Raw genomic sequence first — 11,517 nt, 5'->3', positions numbered from 1 at the left:
AAAAAAAAAAACACTAATGGGAGCGAAAGAATATAAAAATATAAAGTGCATGCCATTCTAATAGAAGTAGCAGAACATCTTTGTTTTTTTCAGATTATAATTGGCCACATTAATGGCAAGTAGGTTATGGCAATTACAGACACTTTAGATTCTGGTTCGCTTCGGCAATAACTATGAAAACGATCGACGAAACTTACACCGCAACAACATGAGCATGCATGAAGTCATAGAGGTAATAAATGGATGGGTTTGAGTTTGACCCATCACCATGAATAGTATTTATAGACCCAACATGTTCTTGTCACACCATGATTTAATCAGATGGGTCGGCAAAATAACCATTAAATTTTTCCGGGGGTAGCGATATCATCGAATTCTATGGACTTGAATTATTTGTAAAAGTTTATGATGAGCGCAATTTCCGGAATAATCTAATAAGAAAATGGTTTTGTTCTATTAATCACTCTAGAGACTAGAGAGTGTCCAATAGTGTGGGCCGTGTATATTACTCAGACTCAGATTACGAATTCGATTGTTTCATTTTTGTAATTTTGTCATTTGTCATTTGTAATTTTGTTGAAGTTTAAACCAAACTCACACGACCTGCATTTATATATTTTTTGACAATAATAGATTAGCTCAAATGACCTGCATTTATATTATACACACTATTTTAGAAAGAAAAAAAAGGCGGGGAAAAAACTTTATACTGTAACACTAAGAGATACTAATAATTTAAATAAGGGTAGTTTACAAAATACCACTAAATTGAGTTTTATTTTTAAAATACAACTACTATCTTTTTCTCAGAATAGCAGTAAAAAACAATTTTCCGAAAATACCTAAAGACCTAAAAGAAAATTTTAAGACTTCATAACTAAATCTTAAACCTTAGAAATCTTTTTAGTGTTTGTGGTATTTTATTATGATAGTACAATTGGAACATAAACTTAGTTTAGTGGTATTTTAAGATATTTGTCAATAAATAATAAATTTATTTTATTTTTTAAATGCATTTGTAAATGCAGAAGTTTGCACAAAAATGAAAGACTTGATCCTCGGATTTTTTTTTTTTTTTTTGTTAGATCAGCAACAGTAACCAAACTTTCGAAACCGTAGCTAAAAGCCAATACCGACTAATCATCTATTTACAAGCTATCCGTCTAAAAATTTTCGCAAATTTTATAACAAATTTATTACATAAACCGAAACCCAAAAATTCAAGTGGTCCAAACAAAATAAATTATTTTGCACTTTAAAAACGAATTTGAGTACACTAAAAATCAGAGGGATGCAACTATTGACTATTGTAAACAAGAATTCTTAGATTATGATCTAACTTTAGGTTAGATTCTCAAATTTTAATTCATATCAAACAACAACAGTTCATTACAATTTAGAAGCAATGAAAATTAATAATTCATTATTGGTTTTTACTAGTGTTCTAAAACGCGTTATGCGCTTGCTACGCGGTGGACAAACGCCTAGCGCCTAGCCGTATATGCGGGTGTCTAAGCGGAATCTAGGCAGATTATATATTTTAGATATATGAATATATATTTATATAAAAATAATATTTACATATATATATAGGATGAAAACTTATACACTTTAATTTTAGAAAAACATAGAACAAAAATATAGTATCAAACATTATATTCAATAAACTCTTATCTATCAAAATAGTTTAAAATCTATAATAATCTCACATTTTAAACCAAAAAAAAAAACATAATCCATTCAAAAACTTGTAAAATTGACAAAATGTAAGTTTATACTTACTTTGGAAGCAAATTAAATTTCATTAGTTTAGACTTTAGAGGCTAATTATAATATTTATTTGAAACAAACATATTATTTTAAAAAATATTTAATTACAGTATTTTTAACCATTTTAGTCAACATACCGCCTAGAATCCGTACAGGCATTCGTGTAGATCGCATAATGTCCGCCTAAACACTATTAGGCGTCCAAATTATTTAAAACCGCCTAAATTACCGCATAGCTAAAATTCGAAACACTCGGTCACCGTATAGCGTATAACCGCCGTCTAGGCATCTGCGTAGGCTGCATTTTAGAACACTCGTTTTTACTGAGCTAGGCCCCTTTTTGTTTGGTTTTTTTTCTCCTCCGTTTACGTTTCCATGTTTTAATGATTCTCTAGTCTAGCTATAAATTTTCCATGCTAGTATTTGTGACGATATCTAGGCTCTATGAAGTTGGAGCAAGTTAAGAACATGCCTAGTAGTTGTATTTTTTATTGAGATCTTAATCTATCTTAAGCAATCCTACTAATATTTATGATTTATCTAACAACACGTGATCTGCTGTTAATTCATCTATGTGGTTTTGGGTCTATATGATTCCACAAGGAAAAATACAAATAAATCAAAATAAAAATAAGAAAAGAGGAAATGAGAAGGAGAGCTTTTTGCCCTGTCTCTTTGGCTTTGCAGAATCCTTCATATGTAGTTTCATCTCATGGACCCCTTCATGTCCTCTTCTACACGTTACATAATAACAAAATCTTCGGTATATGTTTTTGTCCTTAATCTACTTAACAATATCGATGTGAAACCAAATTTGCACTGTGTTGGGTTTTTGAAGATTAGGTGACCAGTGATGTATGTAGAGCAGTGCAACCGTTTATTAATGCCTAAATTTTGTGGGTCACAAGAGATACAAAAAAAGAAATGGAATTTTATTTGGGGGACCAGGGAATCATAATGCATGTGCCTTTTGATTCACTCATCTATCTCACAAAACACACACTTAAAAGCTAGTCAAACTCCATCAGAGATTTCCCTCTTTGACTGGCTTTTCCAGTTGGTTTTTGGTTACTAATTTAATTAATACTTCTAAAACACACATCATAATCACAATTCACAACATAAAGCAAGCAAGACACATGTTTTGTTTCTAAGAGAGATTAGAGAAAGAAAATAGAATTTTAAAAAAAAATACAAAATTGACAAAAAGCCAAAGCTTTGGCAAAAACATGAATACAATATGAGTTTTTTTTCAGGTGTAATTTAACAAATAAAGCAATACCATATAGAATATGGTTTATCAGAGAAAAAATTACATGGTATTGAATCTAAACCAAAACCAAGATATTTACCATTGTACAAGATGTAGTTATTGCAAACAACATAAAGCACGACAGATATATCCAAAAGAAGGAGATTAGGGAAACAATATCTAAAGACTAAAATAATCAAAGAGAAAAAGACAAATAAACGAAAAAGTATCCTAAGTACCTTGTTGGACAAAATATGATGATGAACATAGAAGGGAGAGTAGTGTAACATTACAATACTATTAGGATTATCAAAAACTCATCAACAAATGTTTCAAGAACACCTAAAAAGATAAACACAATGATTAAAAAGATAACTAATTATTACTGTATTCTTCTTGTTTTAAAGATTAATAAAAAGCACTTATTGGAACACAAAGATTAAAATTTTATTACTCAGCTACTCACGGCTAACAAAGAAGGAATTGCACCCAAGTTTGGAGTTGTGTTCTTGCTTGTTGTAGAATCTGAAATTGTACGACCTCTTTTACCAGAGGAAGAAGAAGTGAAAGCTCTCATTGGACTTGCAAATGCCCAACCCCAGCTTCTGTTCCTTCCTCCACCATGACCCATGTTATGATTATGATGATGATGATGATGATGTTGATGTTGGTGATGATGTTCAGCAGATGATGATGATACCCATGATGATGAAGATGAAGAAGAAGATGATGATGTCATTATCATAAACCCACCAAAGATCCCACCACATCTCACCATCTCCCTCACACCATTACTAGGGTTACTACTACTACTGTTGTTACTAACCTTGGCTTTGTTATTATTACCTTCTCTCTGTGACTCAACTCTTCTCAAAGCACAATCTCCAAATCCATTTGTAATCCTCTCAAAGAAATCACCAGAGAAGCTTTTGCTTCCACAACCAACAGATCTAGATCTTGACACTTTCCTCTCACTTGGTGTGACTTCAATGTTAGGGCTCCCATCTTCTTCTACAATCACATCAATGCCATTTCTGTTACTACTACTCCCACCAACTCCATTCACTGCTCTCTTTGACATCGAAGAAGAAGCTGAGGAAGAAGACGAAGATCCCACAGTCGTAGACTCTGTCAACTCTGTTTTCGTTTCATTCTCGCTTGTGGGTTGGTTAAAGCTTCCAACTTTTTTGCTGCTACTATGGTGTTTCGAAGAGTAGAGATGAAGGAAAGACCAAAACCCATTCCTCTTTCTAGGGCTCAAATCTGAATCTCCGTACGATGACTTCGTCGTCCTCGTTGATTGACTTCTCTTGTAGACAATATTCGCCGTAGTGGAGGAGGAGGAAGAAGCTGTTGTAAGCATCTTCTTCTTCTTCTTAGCCAGCAAAAACGGAAGCTTGTTGTTGTTGTTGTCTGCGACATTTCTAGCTCCGGAAACGGAAAGAGAGAGAGAAGCTGAAAGATTTGAGGCGGAGGCAGTGGTTGTGCTACCTACAGAGTCAGATCTGAAGGAAGGAGACGAAGAAGAAGAAGAGGAAACGAGGTGTTTAGGGAGTGGGAAAGATGAAGTTACGAGCTTCCCAAGCTTTTCTTGAAGACAAAAAGCACAGATCCCACCTGGGTTTTTAGTAAATGGGTGGTTTATACATTGCATCCCATCACCCATGTCTTGATCTTTCACTTCCACCATTGCTGACCAGACCAAAACTTACTTCCTCTGTTTTCTTTTTTCTTTTAAATTGGGCTCTGTTTCTGTGTGTGAGAGATGGGAAAGCTTTGAGCTTTCAGTATTATTTGTGTCTCTTCTTTTGAGAGAGAGAGAGAGAGAGAGAGAAATGGAAGAAATGAAGAAGGAGAAAGAGGAGAGGGTTGTGGCAGAGAGAGGGGTCGAGTTCCCAGATGCACGTGGGATACTGACTTGTTTGTGGCCTCTTTTACTCTCTTTTTCTTTATTTTTGTTTTGGTTTATATATATATATATATTGTATGTTTCTCAGCTCTTCAAATCTTCCAAAAGGTTTATAACACTAATCTTTATTTTGTTTCTCTCTATAATACTCAGTTACTTACAAGGTTTGGGATGGACCAAAAAGGTTTTCTGGTCCAGTGTGTAAACCCTACTACACCAACGTGGCTTATTCTACTATTTCGGTTGTTGCTTTAAATCCTCCCACCTAGCTTATCTTAGTTAATTCACTTTACTTTGTAGTATTAATGTAAAAAATTGTTCAGCCATGGAAAAATATTATTTTAAAATAACTATTTAAGGTTCTACTGGTTATTATGGCGGTATGAACCGACAAATTAGTTTATCTGTTCATGATTAAGCTAATTTTTGTTTACTATTCACAAATTATAATTTGTAGTAATGTGAATAAAAAATAAATTATTGTCGACCAACTATTGACTACTTTTATATATAAAAGATATATGGTTCGTGGCAGTATGTTGTTCATCCAAAATTAGTGTACACTAAACCACAGATTAATGTTTTCCGTAACATTCACTTAAGATTCAAATAATTACGACGGTTGAGATTGACAAAATTGTGAATTGAACCGATTTTATTCTGTTAATAAATTTTAGTACTAGTTCATAATCATATTGATGCATTCAAAAAAAATATAAACAATGTGTGTACCAAATATTTTTTTAATACAAGAAAATAGATGTAAAAAATTCTTTATATATCAATTACATATCATTTTACATATAAATAAATTTGAATCGTGAGAAATTTTTTTTTATTTTTTATTTTTTTTTATCAATGACATATTAAATTAGAAAATAACTCTAAGGTTGGATTAAGCTGCTAACGTTTACAATAACATTCTTTCAAAACCTAAAACAAAATTTTGATGTAAAAAATGTGATCAGAATATTTTTTTTATATTGTTAATTACTTTTCAAACAAATCGACTATATGTAAATCGTTCAATATGTTGTGTATTATATCATTTTATCTGTATTTACTTGGAGACTAACCAGATATTCAGTATTTAATTGGATGACCCGCTGATTTATTGTATTTTTGTAGTATTTGACCAAAAGGTGACAAGATATGGAGAAGAAGGAGTGGTCCAGTACACCATTGAATTTTTATATCTTTTTGAGCTTGTTATTTCCACTATTGTGAGTGAATTTGTAATGTTGTCTCGTCTCTTTCATAGAAACGTCTTCTAATTTTTATGTCCACTGATTATTTTTTCAGTTTTTTTTTTCTTTCTTAACATCAACTTTTCATTATCCAAAATGATACAACCAAATTAAAAGCACGTTACATTCACCTCTAAAGACTTGGACCAAAACAAATGCAATGGTTGATCAAGTACAACCTGGAACACTAGCGGATCCAACGCTACCTAATTGAGGACCATTGCATTTTTTAACCACCGCGAAATAGATAACACACCACGACTCAGAGTGAAATCATCTCTTAAACCATCTAAATTAACCTAATGACACGAAAACAAATACTAACACAAAAGAGGCCAACACTAATACTGAAAAGATCAAATCCCAGCTATGAGAACCTCTTGATCGACATGTAGAACTTTACATCATTCTCTATCTGTGTTGGTCAAACGTCTGCTTTTTTTTCTTTTTCTATTTGACAAAAGGTTTATATATTCCTCACAAAAGTGGTGGGAAATTAGTTAATTTTTAAAATTTATGTACATATCTAATTATATTTTATATTATATTGAGTTTAATCTAAACACTAAATTTTAGTAGTTTTTAAGCCTTTAAATTTAAATTTTTAATCTGAAATCTTAAATCTCTAAAATTCATAATTTTAATACTAAATCTAAACATAAATGTATATTACTTTAATTTTGAAAAAGTTAAAATTAGTTGTTAATATATATTTGGGGAGAATCGAACTTGGCCGGATAGAGTTAAGTTTCTTAATAAGCTGATCAAGGAGATCATAGCAGCGAGAAGAGTCTGTGGGAAGGGATCTCAGTGAGGAAACCGGGTGCATAGACTGATCCAATGTTCGCCTTCAACACTGGGATGGCACAAACTGAATACTCATGGAGCTTCGCTTGGGAATCCAAGGTTGGCGACTGTTGGTGGGGTTTTACCAAATGAAGCTGGTGAATGGTGTGGAGGGTTTGTCTTGAATATAGAAAGGTGTTCCGCACCGTTGGCATAGCTTTAGGGGTCTACTATGGTATTTATATTGCGTGGAAGAGCCGTATAACGAGGTTGGAGGTTGAGGTGGATTTGAAGTTGGTTGTTGGGTTTATCAAGACAGGGATAAAACAACCCGACTCGTTTTTTTTTAATATCCTAATATCTAGTTATCTCATACTCACTAGCAACCTACCCCAATCAATAACAACAACGGATAACAAATAAGCAACTCCAATAATCAATAACAATTAAAGAAATAATATAATATTAATTCCAACAACAATCTAGAACATAAAACAAATCATAAAACCAGCAGTCCTAGCATCCGTTCTAGACCACTAAGTTCCACTCTAACATCCTATCAAAGACACAGAGCAAACAATCGAGCCTCTAGAACATCCTCCTCTTCATAACCTTGATTCCACGATTACACTTTGTCTTTACCTGCGCCACAACACAAAAGAAAAGCGTAAGTTGAGATAAATACTTTAAAGAAAATAAAATATCGTCAATAAAGAAATATTAAATATCAAAACACACATTTTTGTTAATGTAAACAGAATTATTTAAATATAATATTATAACACACATATCCCCTATATATTAATAGAAAAATATTTTCAAGAAAATGTTGATGTGTCGTCGTTAGAGAGCTCATGACACCAATGAATTTATTGCTCTCCTTTTTATGGATATTTAGTATTTACCCATAATTGCTTTTGCATGATTAAGGAATATTCCTTTACAATTAATTAAAAAATTCAAACATTCAAATTTAAAATTTATTTTAATCATTTTATAATATATTTAATTATTAAAATATAAAATCATTAGATCTAAAAAGTTTTCAAAACCGAAAATTATTCACGTATTAAAAAAATTGATTACTATTCACATATTTAAAATTTCCAATATAAAATTATCACAATAATCATTATTATAGGGAATTGACTTATTTAATACCATTGGTATAATATTTTACGGATAAAACATATTCTTATATAAAATAAATAAAAAAAATTTAATAAATATTGCATAGATTAACAAAAGAGCGGATTATATATATATTTAGTTGATACATAATAGTTTAACCTAAAAATATTTTCACGGTTTATAGATATGTATATTTTTAAAATAAATTTTAGATCATAGAAAATAAATTTATACATAACTCTAATTTTATCTGTATATATTTATTTTGCACATAGTGCGGATTGATACATAGTTAATATTACACGAATTATCACTCATACATCTGCACCAAATGAACGGAATTAACAAAAACACTCTTGACAAATTTAATTTTTTGAAAATGGTTGAAAAGTCTATGTTAGATTCCAGCAAAACATTTTTTGGTGGCAGTTGCAATCGCTGTGAAACTCATTATATGATATAGTATAGGTCAAAAATTATGAGTGGGAGTATGTATATATATATATATAATAATAAAATACAGTTGCTGCCTTCACGTAATAGTGTAACTCGATAGAAAAACCGAGATGAATTAAAAATAAGAGAAGAAGCTATATAGTCTATATTATTAAAGGCTAATTTGCATGGACGACTAGCTCTCAAAAGTACGAGCTCGCTCCAAACATCACCGCCATTTCATTTGCTTAACGTAAAGAGAACATCTTCACAAATGATCTTATTTAATATACTGTCAAATCAATTTGGTCACCGTTGTAAATTTGTAATTCTTACCAACTACCAACTAGGCAACTACCAAGTGGATTCATGTTATAGACCCCTAAAAGAAAAAGAAACTTAAGATCAAGAGATGGGAAACATTAGCTTATCCGTGGGTTTAAAAAAAAAAAAAAAAAAAAAAAGCTTATCCGTGGGTATGGGATTTGTCTATAAGTATATATATATATATGTATATTTTTTTTTTTTGAAAAAGGTATAAATATATATCTTGAGAAAAATGATTATCATTTTGTCGAATTGTTCAACTCCAAACCATATAACGAAATCGAAATCTAACAAGACTATCTAATACTAATCTGTAAAAAACCTAATTCCAAAATGGAGTTTTTAACTATTATTTTTTTAAAATAAAGCAATAGATTAGAAATAGTCTAATCAATTTATTAAACGTATTATTCAACAGTCCTCAACTCAAAATTTTGAACTTCCTCCATGTAGCTAACTAGATTTATGCAGAGCTAAAATTTAACTGAAAACAAAATAAAAGTAAATTAGCCATTGTCAAAATAAAAGTAAATTAGCCACAGAAAATTATTACGAAAATAAAATATCTCCGTACAATACAAAAGTCAAAGATTGCTCAAGGCTCTTAAGGCCCAAAAAATAGGGCCCAAATAAGTTCTCCCGTGTAAATGAAAATAAAACCTAAAACTATTTTCCCCGAAAAGTTTTCGAAAAATCAATTCATCCCGCCGGGAAAAAAATGACCGGTGAAGATCCGACTCAGAGACCTCTCACCGACAACGATATCATCCGTTTAGCGCAGTACCAACATTGTCAAACCGGATACTCTCTTCCACCTTATCTTCTCTCTCCGTCTTCCCACGATTCGCTTCTCTCATACCTCAAATCTCGTTCTTCTTCACCGTCGCCGTCGAAACCAGTTTCTGAGTATGTGATCTCTCTTCTATCTTTAATCTCTCTCTCCCCGACTACTCCGTCTCTCTCCTCTCTCCTCGCCTCTCTTCTCATCTCCTACACCCAAATCTTCAATTCCGGCAAAATCCCAAGCGATTCGGACTCACTCAAGACGGTTCAGCTCTTCGGTACTCTCTTACCCTACTTGCACGTTAAAGAGGTGAAATCTGTAGTCGATTCGATCTTATCAGGTGTGTCTAGAGTGGATGAAGCCCAGCTGTTTGATTTAATGCCTGTGTGCTTTGATTTATTGCGGAATCCGAGAGAAGCTAAAGCTAGTGAAATAGATTTCGTTAATTTGGCGATTGATCGAGTTCTTAATTGTGTATGGAATAAAGGGTTGTTAACGAAAATGGTTTCTCTAGCAAAGGAGTTTTCATTTCTGGATAAAGGGAGAAAGAGTGAGTTGGTGGAGAAGGTGTTTGCTGGTATTAAGTGTATAGACTTGCAAGATCTGCCTTCACTTGTGTATCAATTGTTGGTTCTTGCTTCTAAAGGTTTTTGCAAGAGGGAAGTGATTGGAGGTGTTGTTGGTTTTTTTGGGTCTAAAGCTGAGACTAGAGTAGCTTCTGTTGTTAGACAGATCGAAGGAACTGTTCTTCTTCATGTGAATTTCGCAGTGAAGCAGGATCCTTCGTTGGGGCTAGAGGTTGTAGCGTTTGTCAAATCTGATCTTAGAGCGTTCAATCATTTTACAGTAGCGGTTCTGTTTTCTGTAGCTAGAGTCAGAAAATTCGGTGAGAGCTCCTTGGGGGGTTTGAGAACGGCTTTGCTTACTGCGTACAACGATTACAGACTCTCCAAGTAAGTAGTAGTTCCAAACAGAATCACTGAGGATTTTTTATGGATACTTTCTCTTACATGTTGAGGGTGTTGCGATACATTTTTACCAAATGTTTTTGTTAATCGTATGCAGAGGTTGCAAGTGGCTACCTGATGAGCTTAAGGAAGAGAGTTTCCTGCATGCCAAATTGGTTGAAAAATCCTTGCTAAGAGCTGTATGTTCCCCTGCTTTTTTACTTTTGGAATTTGAGTTTTGTCTATTATACCAGGACATCTTACCGTAAGAAGATTAAAACATTTTCTTATATTATTAGGTTAGTGAGTGCAGATATGGGAGGGAGCATGTGGTTCCAAGTGTTATTCAGTTTGGCTTTATGTTGTTAGAATCTGTTGAAGAAGGTAGATCCAATGATTTTGGTGATTCTAATGGTGTACTGGGTATTGAGAAGCTTAGCATTCAGATTCTGGGAGCCCTATTTGAAGCCCATGATATGACAAGAAACGAGGTTAATAACTGTTTGTTTACTGATGCCTTAATTTTAGTGCTTTTAGGGACTGACATTCCAACTGTAGATTGCAACTGTAACTTCACAAAACTTAGTTGAGTAACACTCGTATTTTGCAGATAATTGAGCAGTGCAAGTTTCGCATTCTTTCTTTGAAATGCGCAAAGAGTAAGCCAATAGTAAGGTCAGTAATGTTTAATGGATATGGTTGTCAACCATTTTTTCATGTGCTAAGGAGGTTGACTTTGTAGGTTGTTAGGGTATCTTGTCCAGAGATACTCACTTATCATGTTGGAATTTGTCCATCATCTCAAAGAGTTATTGGATTATTTCACTTTCATGGAGGGAAATATCAGCTGTTTTCTTGTTTCTGCTGTTATCCCGCTGATCAAATTCAGCCGTGATCTTCAGGTAAATTATATCTGTTGCGCATTCTCC

The 11,517-nt window shown here is 32.9% G+C and overlaps 2 protein-coding genes across 3 annotated transcripts in view; one reads left to right on the top strand and one right to left on the bottom strand.

The window, feature by feature from the left end:
- On the bottom strand, window positions 3,278-4,970 carry LOC104725401 (vitellogenin-2-like). The gene has a single exon (XM_010444065.2). The coding sequence runs from the start codon at window positions 4,710-4,712 to the stop codon at window positions 3,477-3,479; it is 1,236 nt and encodes a 411-aa protein (XP_010442367.1). The 5' UTR covers window positions 4,713-4,970; the 3' UTR covers window positions 3,278-3,476.
- Window positions 9,552-11,517, top strand: part of LOC104725400 (Fanconi anemia group I protein homolog) — a 6,526-nt gene continuing 4,560 nt past the window's right edge. For both annotated transcript variants that reach the window (XM_019231615.1, XM_019231614.1), the window contains exons 1-5: window positions 9,552-10,594; window positions 10,707-10,788; window positions 10,888-11,079; window positions 11,199-11,263; window positions 11,331-11,490. In XM_019231615.1, the coding sequence (XP_019087160.1) occupies window positions 9,576-10,594; window positions 10,707-10,788; window positions 10,888-11,079; window positions 11,199-11,263; window positions 11,331-11,490 (1,518 nt within the window). In that variant the 5' untranslated portion in view covers window positions 9,552-9,575. The remainder of the gene's footprint in view (window positions 10,595-10,706; window positions 10,789-10,887; window positions 11,080-11,198; window positions 11,264-11,330; window positions 11,491-11,517) is intronic.

Source organism: Camelina sativa, chromosome 11 (genome assembly GCF_000633955.1).
Source record: "Camelina sativa cultivar DH55 chromosome 11, Cs, whole genome shotgun sequence".
NCBI lineage: Eukaryota > Viridiplantae > Streptophyta > Magnoliopsida > Brassicales > Brassicaceae > Camelina > Camelina sativa.
The sequence above is the reverse complement of the archived record's forward strand: the minus strand, read 5'-3'. Positions and strand labels throughout refer to the sequence as shown.